The following is a 22,033-nucleotide window of genomic DNA, read 5'->3' as shown; positions in this document are numbered from 1 at the left end:
CATTTTCTCCGGGTCATCCAGGTCCGACCCAGTTTGCAAATTATCCGGGTCCGACCCAGATTGGATCACATGAGAAACGAAATTGTTTCTTTGATGACATGGAAACTTATAAACGCTGGTCGGTAGCTTTTTCGTGAGCCACGCCCAGTTATGAGCCACGCCCACTTATTGCATTACAAACATATGCTCAGCCACGCTCATTTATTAGTAAGTGCAGTCTGTAGCATGAAATTGTGTCCGTTGCTGTCTGCAAGCTTACGTGGAGCCACACCCACTAATTGATTATTGTACGAGTTGTATATAGTCTAGTCTTGCAGCAGGTTAAGTACTTTTGTGAGCCACACCCACTTTAATATATCGGGAAATTGTAATACTAGGTATGCACGAAGCCACACCCAATTGCTGTCTGTAAATGCACGGTAGCTACGTGGAACCAAACCCACTGACTGATTTTAAATTATAAACTTATCAGCTTAGTTATCACATAACTACTCGTCTACTCAACACGAATCGAACGCTCAAAACGTAGTCTCGCTCACTCGAGACTACCCGAAACACATTTTATCGCACACCTTGGCTTTAATTAATCCAGGTCACATCCGGATCAAATCCGGGTCTGACCTGGATTGCTATCTGGGTCAGTGGGTCATCCGGGTCAGCAGTAGTGACCCGGTTTCAACGCTAGTTTAAACTATCATAGCTTAGCATTAGAACAGTGAAATTTGTAAATTGTTTTGTTCTATATGACATCAACATTTTGAAAATCTATATATATATATATATTATAGCAGGTCATGTGACCTTCCGTGTACAAGTTAACAACTGATGAACATCAGTAGCCATTTAAGCAGATACTGTGCATGAGTGACTTTAAAGGTTAAACCAGGTGGAAATAGTAAATGGTCTGAATACTTGAAAGTAATGTAATTGCATAAAATGTAGCCACCAGAACAACAGCACTAGCCAATTGTAGACTGTTAATTAACTGAACAAGCTTTATACTATAAGTACTTGTCATTGGTGCAATCATGACAACATTTGTACCAGCTAGCTGTTTGAGTTAGCACAGGGTAAAACTTTATAGAGCTAATTATTTTTTCTACCAAGTGACAATGTGAATGGGAGGGGAGATAGTTACCTATAGGCCATTGCTATAGTTACCTATAGGCCATTGCTATAGTTACCTATAGGCCATTGCTATCTTCACTGCAAATTTGCCGTTTTATGGAATAATACAATAAATATAAATTTGTTATCATCATGAACATATTTTGAATCAGTCCTTATATGGCTTGGTGTCCCTTTAAGGTGTAAAAATTAAACTCTAACAAGGAAGATTAGCAATTTTAAAAATAGGGATCAGAAATAAAAGTAGGACAAGGGAGGTCGTCTACACTTGAAGATATACTATTGGATATTTAATCCCTGACTATCCAACTATTAATGACTGAAATAGCAAAGTAGGAATTATAAGTCTGCTAGTATACATACTGCAGATACACATAGATGACCTCCCTTGTTTCACTGCTTGATCTCTACTCAAATGTAAATTTCTATTTTTTTTCCTGCAATTTGTATAAGATATTGTAGCTTGTGAAATGTTTGATTCTATTGCACTTTATCTGCAGAGTTTAGTATAACAAGCTTTGGCTGAGGTATTGTTACTTACTTCAACGTCATTGTCCATGCAGCTGCTAGCATTCTAAGCTAATACTAATGTAGTGACTGAGTGATGTAGTGGCTTAATACATGAAGATTTGCTCCCCTTGATATTATTTTAGTTTTGGCAATATACTCTTCCTTGCTAAAAGTTTCAAAGTTCTAAACTTTGTACAAATATATTTTGCATCAAAGTTTTTGAGATAAATATTTCAACGTAGAATTTCCTAATTAATCACATAGTGATTCAGTTTGCCATACATTAGTCTCAATAGTAGGAGTGCAATTTTTCCCAAATCTCATGGCCTTGTTTCTGTAATTGCACTGTAAAGTAGCCAATAAAATAGCCTTTTAAGTGCAACAAGAAAGTAATATAATGAATAACCAATGAAATAAACTGACAACAGAAGCCTTTTAAGTGCAAACACATGTAGACTTTTTGAGTGACCAATCAGAATTGCTGACATATGAAGCCTTTTAAGTGTAACAACAAATGTGATACAAAGAAGTACACCTGGTAGAAGTTAATGGCCACATAGAACTGGATAGATGTGTACTACAAACCATGAAGGGTGGTCACTATGTGATTAATAGGCAATCACACACATTTTCGTGCAACTATGGAATAATTGTACTCGTAACAGCCAAAATTGCACTCAAATGTGTGTGATTACCTATACTAATTTACTGTAGCATTTTTTGATCACCGTAAACAGATTGTGCAGTATATTAAAAGAAACATAATTGGAAAGCTGATGTGCACTGCTTAAATATAATTCTATAAATTTGTAGTTCTCAGAGTGGAATTCTCTCAGCCTGACTACACTGGGTCTGAACAATCTGGTGTTGTACGTGTGACATTGGTGTTGAGGGGAGGTACTTCTACTAGTCCAATATCTGTTACTGTAACACCATCTGACCAGTCACCATTATCTGCTGAGGGTAAGAGATGTGTGTCCTAGACTGACTAGTTAGTTAGTGTTGACTGATCAGGTAATAGAGTGGACTACACTTCTGCTCCTATCACTGCCACCTTCCCTGCTGGAGCCACTACTACTACTATTGATGTACCAGTTACTAGGGATAACATTGCTGAACAACCAGAGACATTTGGTCTAAGCTTTACTATTCCTTCATCTCTGAGTGATGTTGTTACTCCAGGAACTATCACCTCAGCAGAAGGGACCATCACTGATGACACTTGTAAGATGTTGTTTTAATGTGAGCTATGTAACCTGCATGTATTCTACCAATGTAGCTACTACAGTTAGTTTCAGTCAGTTAACATACAGTGTTGATGAAGATGATGGACCAGCACAACCTGTACTAGTTCTCAGTAACCCATCATCAACTGATATTACTGTACAAGTTAGAGATACTGGGAATACTGCTACTAGTGAGTGAAGTAACATCATCACAAAATGTTAATAGTAGTAATAATGTTACAGGAGGAGGTGTTGATTATGATTCTGGAATATACAATGTTGTAATTCCTGCTGGAGTGACCAGTGTTCCATTTGATGTTCCAATTAATAATGATAATTTTAATGAAGGCAATGAGAACTTTGATCTCACTATTATTCGTAATACACTACCTGATGGTTTTACTCGTGGTAATCCTGATACTGCTACAGTGACTATAAGAGATGATGAGGGTAAGTGATAAGTTGCAATTCTCGTTTAAAAAGGGTTTCATTGATAAGGTTCATAGTAAGGAAAATATATGTAAGAAAGGTGGAAGTTACCTCAAGTTTCTCTCATCAAAATTGAACTGACAGTACCACCATTGCTAGTCTTGTCCCCAGCTGCCCATGCGCTTGATCACGTGAAGGTCGTCTGGTGACATTAGTCCAACTTCTTAGCCCAGGAAGTGCGCATTAATAAAGTATACACCTGAAAAACTAGCTTAGTAGCTGTCTAAAGGTCTTCTTCGCCGTTGATTGTTGTTCTAAGTTGAATGCTAAGAAGGTTTTCGTACATAAAGTTTTAATCGGCAATCATTAGTCATTCCAGCGATTTTTATAAAGTAACACTCCTTTAAGTGAATGAAAAGTTTATTCATTTGAATGTAAGCATGAATGAGCACAAGAAACATGTTTGTAGCAGTATTCCACTAGGGCCAAGAAAGTGGACCAAAGTCACCAGACGACCTTTGCGTGATTGAGCGCGTGGGCAGCTGGGGACGAGACTACACCATTGCCACTTGTCTCAGGTTACAGCTAATTACAGCTAATTGCTATGTCCATACAGTTACTTACCAACTCCCTTTAATAACTCATGAATTACATAAGACAGAGCTTGAAGTACTAACTACTCCACTTAATAATAGTCAAGTTATGCCACTTCAAAATTTACACATAACATTTCTCATGGTGAATCTCTCATGAGGAATCTTATAAGTGCATGGTCATCTTCTAATTTGGCATTAGAACCAAACGAAACAAATCTGTTCTTAACACCTTTTAGTCATCACAATTTTCTAGAATGATACGGTTATAGTTTGTCTTTAAAACTGTTTCTCAGGTATCATCTCAACATGAGCAAGTAATGTTTCAGTGTACCAACTTTAATATGCTTGCATATACCTGAGCTACTGAGAACACTTAGTAATCATACTGTATGGCTCGCAGTGTCTGTGGTTACTGCATAGTAGGGTTGGGCCAAACACATCACCTTAAAACCAGCCTTATTTTCCCTTCATGACAGCTTGGCAGGTATAATTAAGTCCATAAATGTCTGCAGAGTGATCCCAAACCCGTCCAACAAGTTTCTGTTGAAAAGTTTAATTGAATTTTCTGTTGACTGATGCCTCCAGCTAGCATAACTAAACTTTGGTTAAGGCTATCACCTTGTATCCCATTGTACTGTTTTTCATTTTGCTCCTTGCAGCGCTTATGGGTCGGCTCCTGCTTGTATAAATTCCTGGTTTTGTTTGGTCGCCAGGTTAGATAACATCATAACCACAATTAATGCCACTTTTTAAGTATTCGTAGTAGTTTAATAACTGCAGCCTTCAGTGTGGTAATGGATGCCTGCCTGCCTGCCTGCCTGCCTGCCTGCCTGCCTGCCTGCCTGCCTGCCTGCCTGCCTGCCTGCCTGCCTGCCTGCCTGCCTGCCTGCCTGCCTGCCTGCCTGCCTGCCTGCCTGCCTGCCTGCCTGCCTGCCTGCCTGCCTGCCTGCCTGCCTGCCTGCCTGCCTGCCTGCCTGCCTGCCTGCCTGCCTGCCTGCCTGCCTGCCTGCCTGCCTGCCTGCCTGCCTGCCTGCCTGCCTGCCTGCCTGCCTGCCTGCCTGCCTGCCTGCCTGCCTGCCTGCCTGCCTGCCTGCCTGCCTGCCTGCCTGCCTGCCTGCCTGCCTGCCTGCCTGCCTGCCTGCCTGATGCCTTCAGACAACCATAACTCAAGGTTACAAGAGTGATGTTTTGGTGCTAGACATTGCTTCAGTGCCTTTTGGCATACCACAGTACATACAACACACATATATCATGGACTTACCTTTGTCCTCCTGTGTATCCCAGTTCTTTTCTCTAACACGAAGGTGTCAATTCATGGTAGAATGATACAATTTCCATGTGACTGGCTATCATGCTTATCACCCCTATTATCCATAGTGACTGGACTGGTTGTAGAGAGACACTTCTTTTACTGTACTTTGTGTGTAATGCTGTGTAATGGGGGGAACATAGCTGAAGAAGAAATATAATGCCCTTTTCTCCTTTCTGTAATTGATTGTTGGGGTGTGTGTTCAGACACAAGATTAATTTATGGCATGCCTGGTGCTATTCATGTTCATTAGTCATAATTGTGTTATAAAAGTAAACAAACAAGTAGAAGGAAAAATTAAGAATTTTAGGGATAAAAAAGTGGAGTAACTAGGGAATACTAAAAAGTAGTGGAACTAAAAAGCTACCTGCAGATATACTAGTTAATCTCTATACTTCTATTTCGCTACTTTTTTCTTTGATCCCTCCTCCATCAAATTCCTTATTTTCTTTCTACTTGTACTTATAAACTGTGTACAGAGTTACTGTATAATGTGAAGTGAATAGCATTAGTCTAAGAATACATAATGTATATAAATACACCGTCACTATTCTTAAACCAGGCGTCCCCACAGCCAGCTGTGGATGCTCCACTGGTTTCTTTAATTTGTTTTTGTAAAAAGGTGTGTGTGTACCTATCTACCCCCTACTCACCCACATGAGCAAAACCATTAAATGATATCAGTATGAGTAAAGGCTAAATGAAGCCTGTATTGCACTTCTGCATAGGTAATACTTTAGCTCTTGGGTGTTCTCTTTTAACTGCTTTGAAATATGAGTGTAGTAGCTCTGATTAGAGTCTACCTTCTCATTGGGCTTTACAAGTGTTTAGTGACCAAAAAACAACATAGCAAGCCTTGTAGGCTGCCAGGAGTAATGTATCCTTTTGAGTTAAAGGGGTGTGTCCTTTAATTATGCGAACAGAACAAGAAGATTTTCAGAGAATTTGCACAATTAAATAGACTATAAAACATTACCCCTTTGGCCTTGAATGCCACTATTGTGGCTTTGGTTCTTAAAAATGAAACTTATTTTGCGTAAAATGCAAGTTTTGACATATAACGTTTGAGCTCCTGTTAATCCTTGTATGGACCACCTATTCCTCCTCTATGGTTAGCACTAAACTACTCACAATGAACAGATCTACAATATCATATAATAACTTTTACTAACCCTTCTTTGTTTCCATTGTGACAGGTAGTATCATGGTAGTTATCATCTTAGAAATGGCTAAAATTCTTCCAATGCAGAGTTGTCTTATATCACGCTCATATAAAGCTTGAGAAATGTTAACCACAGAGTAACGTGATACAAACTATTTACTGATAGGATATTCCGTTTACAAGATATATTCCTTGGAACACGTGTTTTGTGAGAGCCACCACTATAGTGACATTTTTGTTTAACAAACACTTTTTTATTAACTTCTGGACCAAAGGGTTAAGAAGATACCTATACGCGTAGCATATAATTTAAAAGTGGTTTGTTCAAAAGGCAGTGCAAAGCAATGTAATTAATAAGTTGCAAAATAATTCATGAATTATGAAATACATTAAATTACAGTATTTACAAACCAAAATCTCTCTCTAATTATGTAACTTAGCTAGCTAAGTAAACAATGGTGTACATGGTTGTATTCAGTTTTGAAAGGGACAGTCATCTTATAAACACAGTCTATAGTAAGATGCTTACTTGTGGTGTAGGCTGATAACTGTATAGTATATTATGTATGTGTTTTTAATTGTAGACTGTATTATAAGCTTTAATGATGCAAGTGTCACTGCTGAAGAAGGTGGTGAAATTATGATCAGACTAAATGTTAACAATCCAGCATCAGAAGATCTTACTGTTCAAGTGCTAGTACAATCACAACCACCACAACCACCCTTAGATCTCACATTTGCTACTAATTCCAGAGTGATTGCACAGATATTTGTTCTACCCGATGATGACATCTGTTGTGAAGAAGATGAGATATCTGTTCTCAGTATTAATGTATCATCACTACCTGATCACTGTGTTGTTGGTGACCCTGATAGTGCTACAGTGATAGTTGAGGATGATGATGATGGTGAGTATTCAAGTTTAGACCACACTTTAGAGTGCATTGTTAGAGTGTTTCTTAGAAATTAGTTTTTATTCAAGTATATATTATTCTGGAATTAATATACCAAAGATTGCAGCATTATAGACATATTACTGACCTCATTATCTAATCAACCTGCTTTTGTATTGCTTGCAACCATTGTGATAGTAAACTACTGCAATAAAGTTTACCAAGAAAATGAGGGATGGGGAGGCTGAACCCACCTCAGTTCACTAAGAGGGAACTACGCTACCCCTTAGATTAACCTAATTGCCTAAAAGTATTGAGACTTTTATTCAAATATCACCATGTCAAAAATCACAAGTTCATGTAAGAACTTGGCGTGTAGGATTGATCTGTATAACTACACTCTCTTATAAATGGTGGCGTGTATTACAAATGTGTTAAATCATAGAATGATATGTTTCTGGAAGATTTTGTATAAGCTGTACTAGTTGCATTGATATAAGCTTGGGTGTGCAATTATTCCATCTGTAGTTTGTACTGTGAGTTTCAGTCAGTCAACATACAATGTTGATGAAGATGATGGACCAGCACGACCTGTACTAGTTCTCAATGGCGAATCTGCAACTGATATTACTGTACAAGTTAGAGATACTGAGAATACTGCTACTAGTGAGTGAAGTAACATCATCACAAAATGTTAATAGTAGTAATAATATTACAGATGGAGGTGTTGATTATGATTCTGGACCATATTCTGTCATGTTCACTGCTGGAGAGACCAGTGTTCCATTTGATGTTCCAATTAATAATGACAATGCTGCAGAATGTAATGAGGAGTTCAATCTCACTATTAACACACTACCTAGTTGTGTTATTGTTGTTAGTCCTGATACTGCTACAGTGACCATAAATGATGATGAAGGCAAGTGATATTATTATTTTAATTAGATTATACAATATACACCATACAATTTATGGGACGGCAATTATTTTAGCTAGAACTAGGGAATCCCTAATGTCTTCTCAAAATTGTAGCACTTCGCCTTTACTAACTGGCAGATATTATTGTCATTCAACACAAGAAGCTTGAAACTTTTGATGGTACTTTAGTGTCCAATACCCCAAACACTAACGGTCCTGCTTTTCCACAAACTCTATTATTGCAAAAGTATTTCCTCCATGTTTATCAATCACATGTCTGTCCATTACACAAGCCACATCAATAAATTTGTGTGTTTATCCATAAACACCAAATTAGGCCTTCTAGCTGTAATTCTCTGATCTGTATAAACATTGAAATCATGATGGAATTTGTAATTATCATTGTCCAAAACTTGCTGTTGTTGGTGTTGCCACCACTGACTGGAATGAGGTAATCCACAAAGGGCAGAAAGGCTTCAGTGTGGCGATCCAATAAAATGGATTGTGCTATGCAAGGACAACCAGCAACAATATGTGTGATAGTTTCAGGGTACATCTGACATCTTCTACAGAGACCATAACTCACAGTACGATGGATATGAAAGCTCAACCAATTTGTATTTAATAAAGTTTAAGTTATTGTACATAGTTAATGTTGTGAAGCGTAGGCTGTGCAAGTCCCCAAAATATTAGCATGCAACAGCGGGCTCTAATAAGAACAACGCATGCGTAACACTGTAAGCAGAACATGTTGGCAGTAATTCATGTTGTAAGAAATCTTACCAGTTAATAGTGGCTTTAAATCTTCAAGATGGATACTCGTAGTTCTCGCCGGCCAAGGAAGGGAAGGGTTGTCGTCCTTAAGAAGTTTGACTGCTGGATTGAACATTAAGTACCTGATCTTGTGCTGCCACAAGTAAACATTTTGTCAGTGGTTTATGATTAGCTTTGGTCATTGGCCATGTAGTTGATTTATTGATAGTATCACATCTAGCATTAAAAAGTATGGTACTGTTATCTGGGTGTGTTGGAAGCTGGAGGTTTTCAGTGTGTAGAAGTAGAGTTTGAGTTCTAATAAAACAATGCTTGCAGTTACTGTTAGAATCTAAGTTGAATAGCCAGAATCAGATTCAAGCCATAAACAGTGTTGCTGTACCTGTCATTCGTTTTTCCACTGGAATTTTGACTGGATAGATTGACGAGAAACAGATGACACTGTTTAAGGCTCTGCATCCAGTCTATCCATAACTGAAGATTGCAATGGATACACATGCACTATTTTAGTAGAACAAGTAGCTGAGTTATAGCTTTGTAGGGTGTTACATAGGTATATTACATACGTGCAGATAAACTTATTGTACAGGCAGGCAGTGTGAGACTACATAGTTATAACTAAGAATACATTCTGGCCCATAACCTCTAGTGCTAAGTGTTGGAGCAATATAGGAATTATAGGAATGAATCTACACTACAACAATAACCTCTACCACTACTTTTACGTGTGTGTTGTAATATTCTAATAAATTACCGCATATGCAACCTTTGTGACTTATAATAAAGAGTAGCTTGATATTGGTACGTATCTCCAGCAGTACAAGAGCAAGTTTCCAAAATACATTACGTCAGCCCTGTATCTATTATGTAACAATATTGTAATTTATGAGATTGTGTTGTTTATCATGTTTTCACAGACCGTACAGTGGACTTTGTCAATGCACCATATACAGTGATGGAGGGTCCTGGTGTGGCTGTTAATGTGTGTCTTAGTATTACTCCTGTTTGTGATGATCAACCAGTTGAAGTGACACTTCAGACACGACCAGGAACTGCTACTGGTTAGTGATAATCTCTACATGCTAATCAATTGTGAAGTTTATCATGTTACAGCTAATGATGATTATGTTCCAAGGAATGTGATTGTAAGATTTGAACCCAACCAGAGTGTATCTTGTGTCTTGATTGATATTACTGATGATAACATTTTTGAGAACACCGAAATGTTTGAAGTAGTGATAATTCCACCTGATGATAGTAACATAACTGTTCCAGACGATGGGACCACAACTGTCACTATTATTGATAATGATCGTAAGTAACTTAATTGTGTTTAATTAAAATGTACATATGCATAATCATTTTTTGGATGTTGCACTACGTCATTCTTTAACTTTCAATAGCAACAATAATTTGCAAGTGCTTCAGCAGAAAGGTTCAGAATTCTCATATTTCAAACCTGCACAAATTGTTAACACCTCAATGCAATGTTTAATATAGCTCTATGCAACTTATACAGACTGCTTTTAGTGTATGAAGTTTCATTTGTGTGGACGCAACAAATATTCACACACATACACACACACACGCACACACACACACACACACTCAGTATCCACCATGGAACATACATTCCACGTGCTAGCTGCTAAAACTGCTGTGTTTGTTCTTCGTGCGAAAATCACCCTAGGAGGCTTGTAACACTTCCGCAGGGGCTCAAGAGTGGTGAATGTTAAGTGACGTCATCAGACAACATCCTGGGATTAACACACAAACTCCAAACTTGTGTGAGTACTTTTTGCCACCAAAAAGGTGTTGTCCGTCCCCAACCACTAGGAGGTAGTACTCATTGGGGACACACACACACACATACATTTATGTGAAAAACAATTTCAAATAGTTAGGTGCGTGCCCACCTTTGGCCGGCTGTGGGTGCATGCCCGGTTTAAAGAATCTTACAAACTAGTGAGGGAGTATCATTACAATTAAATGCTGAAACAAGAAAGAACAGTGCTCAACATGATGTCCCTACATTAGTCCATATAAATTAGCAAATGAGACAGTGCTTATTATGCATATCGCTTTATAAAATTCTTGTACACTTAATTTACATTGTTGTAACGTTCGCTGAGCAATGTTTCACAGTAATGGTAAATATAACTTTCATTTGGTTAAAACTGTTGCCATGGTAGCATAATCCACAATACACAGAATTATTTATTTTACTAAGGCTTTACAGCATGAGTGCCGAAGGTCTGTAGAACACCTGGTCCTACAGCCTGTTTAAAGATGTTATATTAAATGTATCATAACTATTAAGTGTGCCACCAACTTCTACAATGTTTGTTAGCAAATAGAAAATATTACCACCTTTTTGTCCCTTCAACTAAAGATCTCTGTTACAAATGCTGGGAGGAGACACGAGTTGCTAGTACTAGCTACATTATGTAGTTGATGAAATGCAATTTTTGAGAACCTCTCCAGAGGTCTGTTAGGGATTTTAAAGACCTCATTATCTTGCAAAGATCAAAGGATTTTATGCATACCAATAATAAATATTATTATTATTCTATTAAATAATTTCTCCACAAATATTCTCCCTGTAGCCATTACTGTATCATTTAGCCAAACAACATACAATGTTGATGAAGATGATGGACCAGCACAACCTGAACTAGTTCTCAGTAACCCATCATCAACTGATATTACTGTACAAGTTAGAGATACTGGGAATACTGCTACTAGTGAGTGAAGTAACATCATCACAAAATGTTAATAGTAGTAATAATATTACAGATGGAGGTGTTGATTATGATTCTGGAATATACAATGTTGTAATTCCTGCTGGACAGACCAGTGTTCCATTTGATGTTCCAATAAATGATGATAATATATTGGAAGGCAATGAAGACTTTGGTCTCACTATTATTCGTAATACACTACCTGATGGTGTTACTCGTGGTGATCCTTTTAGGGCTACAGTGACTATAAGAGATGATGATAGTAAGTGATGTATATGAAGTACACTCACTCTATATACATTTTGACTAGTTCAGAATAATTTTGTGATCATACTGAATAAATGATTTCTAAATATGCCTAGACTGCATGTTGTGAGGGATCATGTTGTGGGGGGTCATGTTGTGGGAGGTCATGTTGTGGGTATGGATTTTTTTTTCTGCATTCTTCAACATTTCAGTTACATGTTTCTGACTTCCTGTATTGACAGGCTTTAGCCTTCTTACAGGTCCCTAGAGGGATAGCATTTAATAAATAAATAACATAAACTGCAACTTTATGTATATTAATTTTTGCGATTCATTAATTACTAGCCTATTTTCTTATTTTCATTCTATCTAAACATATTTGTAAACACATCATATAGTACAGTAGTACTGTATATTAGGGATCATGGAGGTTTAAATTTTTCTGGCCAAAAATATTACCCCAAAGCCAGCTTCACAATGCCATGGCAGTATTGGTTTAGTATAACTTTTCAGTACAACCCTAAATACTTCCAGTAAGATGCTAAACTTCTTTATTTAGTGGAACTTTCTGTTGACTGCTTATTTGCATACTGATGTCTTCAGACAAGCGTAATTCAATAACAGCTAAGGCTTTGGGCTTCATGTTTTTACTATTCAATGCAGCTTCAGTCAGACAGGTGCTTATTGGCTATGTACAATGCATTCATCATGGACTTGCCTTTGTCCTCCATTTGTTTTTGCTGACATCCCAACGTGTTGATTTGTACTAGTACACATGATGGCTTGCCTACTTTTGTAATTGGGAATTGTCATGACTGGGGCTATCTCCTGCTATTCTTCGTTTAAAACGCTGTGCAACTATAGCTGGAAATGAGTGATCCACTTTTCACTAATTTATAGTTGTGGTGCATTTTTTAATGATATAACCTCATTGCTTAAAACAAACAACATAATTACAGCAATGTGTGCAGATGAAACTATTCCCTAATGCAGTATGCGTGGGTTCACCAGTCATAGTAGTCATTTTCCTTGGCCAAAGTACTAGCGTCACATATTAATGATAATATTTTTTATTGAATATTTTTGATTATCGTAAGCATACGTTAGGACCCAGCCCAATAGTTTTGGGAATCGATGCAAAAGCAAGGTTTCTAAAAATTATGCAGAACATGGTCATGGTTCCTAACTATCTTAGACAATGGCTCAGTGTTTAACACATTATGTTTTGTGAAACAAACAATCAAAAACAAGTTTTCACAACTAGGGTTTTAGTAAATTTTTCTAAATACTACACAGAGAATGTGCTTGAAGTCTGAATAAATGACTCGACAGTTTTCTAACTAACTCAAGGAGGTTTCTAATATGCTAAGAGGTGTTTAATGATATTAGAGACCTCATTAAATATCAAAGATCAAAGCATACTATGCATGCCATGTTCTAAGGATGGTCACTGACTATACTGTAATTGGGCAATCATTTACGATATTAGTACTGCATACGTAAATACCAATTACAAAATGCAAAATGATACCATAAGTGTATAAGTGTTACCTGAACCCCTACGAACAAGTGTTCACTCCCAATGGCTTTTGTAATGTAATGACCACACATAATTAATATATATGCGACAGAATTTGACAAAGTAAGGCTTCCAATTTTATGACTGTGAGAGATCATAATTTAATAGGAATATGATTGTCTTCAAATTTTCAACAATGTTGCGGAAGCATGTTAGTTCAATAACAGCGTTACAATATAGTTGATCAAAGTACAACGATTGGATGTATGTAGAAGCCTGGTTTTGTCAAATTCAGTCACATATATTCAATACATGTATCCCTAAACCACGTGGAACTTAATGCAATAACAAATTGCTATCCACATATTTATGTAACATTGTTACAACAGGTGTACTAGTCCAATTTGAGAGAGATTCTTACACTGTCAATGAAGATGATGGAACAGCTACTATTAGAGTAGTAAAAGTTGGTACATCAGAGATACCAGTAACAGTCACAGTGGACACATCAGACATAACAGCTACAGGTATTGTGTAGTACACACATGATCATCATAATATCATGTCTGATGTCCCCTACAGCTGGTGAAGACTATGGCACAGAAGGAGATCCTACCCCACCAAGCTTTACATCTATCACTATAGCACCAGATGAAACTTTTGTTGATGTAGAAGTAACAATCATCGATGATGATTGTGATGAAAATAATGAGAGATTTGGTGCAGATCTTATGATACCACCAAGCCAAGTGGGAAGGGTAACACTTGGAACACCAGACCAAACTGAAGTAACTATTGTAGATGATGATGGTGAGCTGCAATATTAATATTGGTAAAAATTATTTTGAAATAAATTCACAGACCGTACAGTGGACTTTGTCAATGCACCATATACAGTGATGGAGGGTCCTGGTGTGGCTGCTAATGTGTGTCTTAGTATTACTCCTGTTTGTGATCTATCAGCTGAAGTGACACTTCAGACACGACCAAGATCTGCTAGTCGTAAGTTTTAATCAGTGTATACCGTGTACTAATAAAATAAATCACATTACAGCCGATTTTGATTATGATTCAAGTTCTGTGACTGTGAGATTTGAACCAAACCAGAGTATATCTTGTGTTTCAATTGACATTATTGATGATGCTACCTTTGAGAACACTGAAGAGTTTGAACTAGTAATAGTACCTCGTGATGGTAGCGGTATCAACACTGATGGTGATGGGACTACCATTGTTACTATTAACGATAATGATGTTATTGACCCAGCAGGTTAGTTTACTTTATAAGACAATTTATTTTCAATAGATTTAGTAGATTCATCATCATGTGTGTTCATTTGCAGGTGCTAGGCAAGTTAATGATACTGTGATTGGTGATCCACTTTATGAAGTTCCACTAAATACAATCTCGATGCAAACATTTCCAGTAACCACTTCGCTGTGTTATGAGATTCATGGAGAAGCTGGTAAAATATTCAACTTAGTATCAGATGGTTGTGTACAGGTCAATGCTGAGTATTCTGCTATGGACATTCCTGAAAATGGTAACATCATCAGTAAGATTGGAGTGGCTGCAACCGACACTGAAGGAGATTGTATTAGAATTGAAGTCAGTGTGGATGACTGTGTTCCAGTTGTGAATGGAAATAGAAATACATCTTATAATGAGAATGGTGTTACGGCTAGTCTACTTAATGGAAGGGTTACAAGAGCTCGTATTTCTGTACCAAACTGTGACAATGGTAGATTTGACAATTTAGTCTTTTGGGTTGTCTGTCAAGATATTGGAGGCCAAAATATGATCAAATTTCAAGTGATGAGGGGAAGCAATTTGCAGCCTGATGCACATGGATTAGTAGGTATGTTGCAGTTAGGTGTGTACATTGTTAGTTAAATACAATGTCTTTTATGCAAACTCAGGTCAGTTTTGGAATGTACCTGTGTCAGTCAGAAATTTCACCGGAGATCCCTTAACAGAAGATAGCCGCATCACTCCTTATATTGTCACAGTTGATTATCCTCAGGCTCCACGAAGAGAATTTGTTGCTGAACTCTACCATCGTACTTGGGACAAAAGTTTGAGGCCATGTTTGTATGCTGGTGATGGTCAGGGTGGTCAAATGTTTGACCCAACACTCACTCCCAATGATCCTGTTATTGCTGGTACTTATCTAGACTATGAAGTTTCCGACATCTTTGCTAGCAATTTTGAGTTCAACAAACTTCTGCCAGATCGTTGTGCAAAGTAATAAACACAAATTACTACTAACGTTAACATTTGATTTGTATAGTTCTAGTCACATTTGGTTTTGTACACATTTTGTATCTATAGTAAATGTTTGGTGTGTTTACTACATACAGTTGTAAAATCACCAATTAAAGAAAATTATAGTACATGGTTATTATATAGCTGAAGTGTAGTTGAACCGACCAGTAACCCAATTAACTTTGAAAGGTAATGTTTGTTTATATACACTATCACGAAAAGTTATAAATATTGGGTTATATATGATAAGCAACTGTATTAGGGCATTCTTGACATAAACACTGTTGGCAGGAAATAGCAAAATACAGCCATATAACAGAATGTATGCATGTAATCCCAGGATGAACTGTTAAATCAGTAAGTTTCTGGTATGAAGCTCACAATGACATGCCAAAAGGATACTTGTTGTTGATCCCTTGGTTTCCCACCAAGAGTTTTACCATAGACTTTTGACTTTGAGATAAATTGATCAGCTTTAATAGCAACTTGTGCTTTTATTGGATCAATAACCTCTAAGCATGTACTTTAAAAAAAAATTTTTAAGAAACTTTTTAAGGATCCTTTAAAGCAAGCTGTTCCCACACATTCTTTTGTATTTTGCTGTATCCACATCACAACACTATTACTGTAAAACCATCAATATGTGACCGGGCCTGCAAAAATAGGGCATGTGAGCACATAAAATTTACCTAATTTTTCAAACTTTCACAACTTTTGATACCATTAAGCTAGGCAACAAAATTTGCAACACTTATTTTCATTATAATGCAAGTTATCCCTTGGTTTCCCACCAATAGTTTTTGCCATACATTTTTTGACTTTATTTTTAGATGAATAGAAATAACTTTAATAATAATTTTATATTCCCGCATCTACATCATAACAGTATTCTCTTTGTAAAACCATCATACAATAATCTTTTGCCCTGAAATGCTTGTACCTAAATGGTGTAGCTACCCAGCAAACGTGTAAAAGTTGTAAACAAAGTGAATCTATTATAATAAAATCTCACATTTATTTAACCATTTTGCAAATTTAATTACATCATACTTCTAATTAGATTATTCAATCACCATCCCATTTATGCCACTAGTGCATAATTATGTAGAGAAGTGCTGCTAAAAATTTGGTGATGATACCTGCAACTATACAAGAGTTATAAGGTTATAAAGCAAGCAGTGTTTATAATACCAAGGCAGATATTCTATTCCAATAATGAGATATGACCCATTGTGTGACAGGGTGTAGTTTGTGTCCACATGCCATTATTTGCCCAGTCACATAATTTGTATTATAGCCACAGCAAAATTCTCATGCACCATTCAAAGTTTTGCCCCACCCCCTTGCGGGAAAAAGAGGTATAACAAGAGGATTAAGTAAAAATTTGTCAGGGTTTAGACAATGCTTGTAACATAGGCGAGATATTCAAATGGATAAAGGAATGGAATATATAGTTCTCTACATTACAGTGACCATCAGTGTGATCATAGATAGCAAACACTCAGAGCAGTTTTATGCTCAAATCTTAATCATATATAGTAATCTTTTCTATAGTACACACAAGTTGGGCTGAGAAAACAGCTGGATTTCCTCAAGAGAAATGACAATTCAGTCAACCAGATATATAGTAGTGACGGTAGAGGTGTCAAGAGCACACACATGTGGTTTGGCTCCAAGACAATGTTTGGAAAAAGCACACACTATATGGTATACTTTTATGGCCTCCCTATAGAAAATATGCACAGCAAAACATACTTTCTCATAATGAGAAATAGCATGCTTTTTAATAGTGAATATGTTCTTGAGTGCATACATAACTCCTTATTTTAGTGGTGTCAAGCAAAAACAAGATTATGGGCTTTCTAAAATTTAGTATGCTTTGTTTACCATAAGTTTAAGTACTTAATTTAAGCTTTTAAATTTGATTAACATAAGATGATAAGTATACACTTTCATAACCTTATCATTAGAAGTTAGACTTGTTTGTGGAGACGTTACTAGTTATTTTATGTCAACATACATTCTAAACATTAGAACAACTCATCTAAATGGTAGTACAATGACTTATGCCACAAAAGTCTGTGAGACACTGAATTCCACAATCCATATGTAACATATGCACCCCCGTTCTCCACTCTTTGAAAGAGGCCTTGCTATGTCCCAGTAGCGCTGAGTATATTATTATCTGGGCATCTCTCCCAACAAGCTTTAATATCTATTGGGAGATCATTTCACACAAAAGTACATGGCTAATTATAACTTGTCATTTTGGATGGCATTGCCCACACAGTAATGGGTCCACCTATGGGATACAATCCAGCCACACAGGGTGCCAACTTTTAAGGATGTCAATGATTAAGTTTGTGATGTGCTCAGTATACTTTAATGCAATGTGAATGTCACAGCAACCCACAATGAAACCTAATGCTGCTTGATATAGGTACAGAGGTTAGTAAGGACAGATTAGGCTTGAGCCAATTATGCTTTGAAAATTGCCTATTATGCTTTTGAGCAGTGCTCAAAAATCCAGCCTATTATGCTCAAAATTATGCTCTCAAAGTCAAGTTTATGCTCGAGAGCTGACTGTTTTATTAGAATATATCTGCATTTCCCAACTGCTGTATTAGAGTAAGTGACTGCTCTATTAGAGTATCTCAATTTTATTTCCATAAAGTGTGAATAATCAGTCAAGAAATAGTAAAATAATAACACTGCAAGGTTTTTGATATGAAATGCAGTAATAATGTGCAGTGTGTTCATGCTTTGCGGTATTTTGGCACGCGCATTTCATGTTTTAATTAAAATTCTTGAAAATTGTCCTATTATGCTGGCATAATGCTTGATGCTTTTGCTAGCCTATTATGCTCGAAATTATGCTGGCATAATTGGCGCAAGCCTAGGACAGATGCAAGTACTGTAAGTTATTGTATCATACCAAAAATACTGTTAAATGTTACATGTCTTAACATTCCTGTAGTTACATGCATTCCATAGTGTGATCAGTCAAATGGACACCCAGGGGCATAATGAGGACACATAACAAGAGTGCCCTACTAGGAAAAAGTATACTACTACTAAAAAAATAAAATTATTTATTAGGCCAGATACTATAATTTTCAGTGCATTGCTCTTATTATTAGTATCATTGCTCTGATCATTAGTATCATTGCTCTCATCATTAGTATCATTGCTCTCATCATTAGTATCATTGCTCTGATCATTAGTATCATTGCTCTCATCATTAGTATCATTGCTCTCATCATTAGTATCATTGCTCTCATCATTAGTATCATTGCTCTCATCATTAGTATCATTGCTCTCATCATTAGTATCATTGCTCTCATCATTAGTATCATTGCTCTCATCATTAGTATCATTGCTCTCATCATTAGTATCATTGCTCTCATCATTAGTATCATTGCTCTCATCATTAGTATCATTGCTCTCATCATTAGTATCATTGCTCTCATCATTAGTATCATTGCTCTCATCATTAGTATCATTGCTCTCATCATTAGTATCATTGCTCTCATCATTAGTATCATTGCTCTCATCATTAGTATCATTGCTCTCATCATTAGTATCATTGCTCTCATCATTAGTATCATTGCTCTCATCATTAGTATCATTGCTCTCATCATTAGTATCATTGCTCTCATCATTAGTATCATTGCTCTCATCATTAGTATCATTGCTCTCATCATTAGTATCATTGCTCTCATCATTAGTATCATTGCTCTCATCATTAGTATCATTGCTCTCATCATTAGTATCATTGCTCTCATCATTAGTATCATTGCTCTCATCATTAGTATCATTGCTCTCATCATTAGTATCATTGCTCTCATCATTAGTATCATTGCTCTCATCATTAGTATCATTGCTCTCATCATTAGTATCATTGCTCTCATCATTAGTATCATTGCTCTCATCATTAGTATCATTGCTCTCATCATTAGTATCATTGCTCTCATCATTAGTATCATTGCTCTCATCATTAGTATCATTGCTCTCATCATTAGTATCATTGCTCTCATCATTAGTATCATTGCTCTCATCATTAGTATCATTGCTCTCATCATTAGTATCATTGCTCTCATCATTAGTATCATTGCTCTCATCATTAGTATCATTGCTCTCATCATTAGTATCATTGCTCTTATCATTAGTATCATTGCTCTTATTATTAGTATAATATCTTCTAATATTTAGTATGCCATTCCTTAATTCAAGAAAGTGTGCTTGCCCCAGGGAAACATAAAATCATCTAGTTTCAAGAGTACAATACTCTTATTACAAGAGCACCAGTTTTTGCTCTGTGTGGTCAAAATTTTGATTGGCCATAAATATGTGTCAGATCGATAATTGAATGAAAAAAAGTGAAATATTGTTTAGTGGGTCAGTAGTACTAACTACAAATGAGCCAAATTTCAAGAACTTGCGTAATTCTATCCTTGGGTAATTAAATGATTTTGATGGTTCAACTCAATAGTGATGAGCAGTTAACTTTTGATAAATTATCATAATTATTCATAGGATCATGTGCATTTTCATTTATTGCAAAAAATTCCTAGCAGGCGAAATATGTTCACAGGATGATGCTGCAGGTGTAAGTTTTTATAGTCAGTATTCAACTGTGGAGGATTTGCATTTATATACAAGTGGTGACTGTTTTATTAGAGTATCCCAGAGACGGAGGAAGCACAAGCACATGCCCCACTTTCTAAAAATATTCACTGCCGCATGAAAGAACAGGAATACGAATAGGAGATGTATTGTCTTCTTGCATAAACAAATTGAGATCCTGCTTACATGGAAATTTACAGTTTCTATATTGATACAATAAAAATGGGTAATTGGGACAAAGCACTTTCCATCCAGCTACAAGAAAAGTTCACAAGTAAGTATATGCTTTAAAGAAAGATACTGGGAAATTAAGGATTAGCACTGATAGCATTAGAGAATTTTAAATCATGGATGAGATTACACATGTAACTTTGTCATTTTACTTTTCTGTGGTGCAGCTTGCCACAACTAGCCCAATCACCATTTAACTAGCCTAAAGTCATTTACAGCTAGCTTTATGGCCCTGCACTGGGTTTGATTGAAACACCCTTTTTATTGAGGCCAATCCAATTGGTAATCCTCAGTGTTTCTGGTCCCCTCCTTTATCAATTGGCTTTCTCTGATTTATATATTTAGTGTTAGCTATGTCTGAATATTCTATAGATATTTAATGGTAAGTGTTGCTGTTCAATAGTATTACAAGTTCCATGCATATAGCATTGTGAATAGCTGCAATTATGTAGCTAGCTAACTATAGATGCTAATTTTTTTTTCTTGTAGCTATGCATAATTTGTGTGTATGTGGATACAATTTTGATTGTAATCTATATGTCACGGTCAGAGATCTAGCTACACTTTAGGGCTGCAGTGTTTATGCACCTATATCTACATATCATATAGTACAATAGCATCATACAGTACGATCGTTACTGTATAGTAGGGACCACAAAGGAGTAGGCGTGGCCCATGAAATAACATCACCCAAAAACCAGCCTCAATTTTCCCTGATGACGATGAGGCAGTATTGGTTAGGTAAAACTAAGCCCAAACATGCTTCAGATTGACCCGAAACGCTTTCAACAAGTTGCTACGGAATTTTAAAAGTAATTTTATTCAACGGAATTTTCTACTGACTGACTGCATTGCCTGACTGACTGCCTGATTTCTTCAGACAAGCCGTAACTAGACTATACAGATGTTTCAAAACATCGTGGGGGCGAGCCTGAGCGAGATGAGTTGCACAACATAGTATTTGTGCATGCATGGTTGAAATCTGTTGTGTTTTTTTTTGTGTAGGTGAAGCAGAAAGTAGATTTGAGCAAGATTGAAAAAAATTTGCTAGTATTAAAATGTACTCACTGCTAGCTATTTTTCATATACACTTCACATTTAATCGATTATAATGCACACATGCATTTATTTTGAAACCATCAATAATTGATGGAGCTATAAAACAAAACAATTACAACACTTCAGCCACGTGCGACTGCATATGGCCTAAGCTAAAGTGGCATGGCAAGGGAAATACTAAAAGGAATATATAGAATTAAACAATTAATGCATAAAGTTCAATGCTGTGTAACGGGTCGAACATAGCTGACAACGAAGCGTAATTCACCTTTTAGACGATAATAGGCGGGGTGCACGACGCCATTTCAGATGCAATATATGTGTGCGTTCACCAGTCCGCGTAATAATTATTTACAAAAAAAAACATTTAACAAGCAAGTACACTAAAAGGATGTGTCAC

The 22,033-nt window shown here is 36.6% G+C and overlaps 1 protein-coding gene across 9 annotated transcripts in view; it reads left to right on the top strand.

The window, feature by feature from the left end:
* LOC136237872 (adhesion G-protein coupled receptor V1-like) overlaps positions 1 to 22,033 on the top strand; it is a 206,773-nt gene that overhangs the window by 23,923 nt on the left and 160,817 nt on the right. For 7 of the 9 annotated variants that reach the window (XM_066028111.1, XM_066028112.1, XM_066028113.1 and 4 more), the window contains 6 exons: positions 2,452 to 2,601; positions 2,653 to 2,862; positions 2,918 to 3,055; positions 3,108 to 3,314; positions 6,945 to 7,268; positions 7,782 to 7,919. In XM_066028111.1, the coding sequence (XP_065884183.1) occupies positions 2,452 to 2,601; positions 2,653 to 2,862; positions 2,918 to 3,055; positions 3,108 to 3,314; positions 6,945 to 7,268; positions 7,782 to 7,919 (1,167 nt within the window). Of the gene's footprint in view, positions 1 to 2,451; positions 2,602 to 2,652; positions 2,863 to 2,917; positions 3,056 to 3,107; positions 3,315 to 6,944; positions 7,269 to 7,781; positions 7,920 to 7,971; positions 8,173 to 9,862; positions 10,007 to 10,058; positions 10,260 to 11,551; positions 11,690 to 11,741; positions 11,949 to 13,840; positions 13,979 to 14,033; positions 14,262 to 14,312; positions 14,454 to 14,505; positions 14,722 to 14,794; positions 15,311 to 15,371; positions 15,857 to 22,033 lie in introns of those variants that run through there. The other 2 variants (XM_066028115.1, XM_066028116.1) reach the window with 2 other exon arrangements.

Source organism: Dysidea avara, chromosome 11, assembly GCF_963678975.1.
Source record: "Dysidea avara chromosome 11, odDysAvar1.4, whole genome shotgun sequence".
In the NCBI taxonomy this organism is placed as follows: domain Eukaryota; kingdom Metazoa; phylum Porifera; class Demospongiae; order Dictyoceratida; family Dysideidae; genus Dysidea; species Dysidea avara.
The sequence above is the reverse complement of the archived record's forward strand: the minus strand, read 5'-3'. Positions and strand labels throughout refer to the sequence as shown.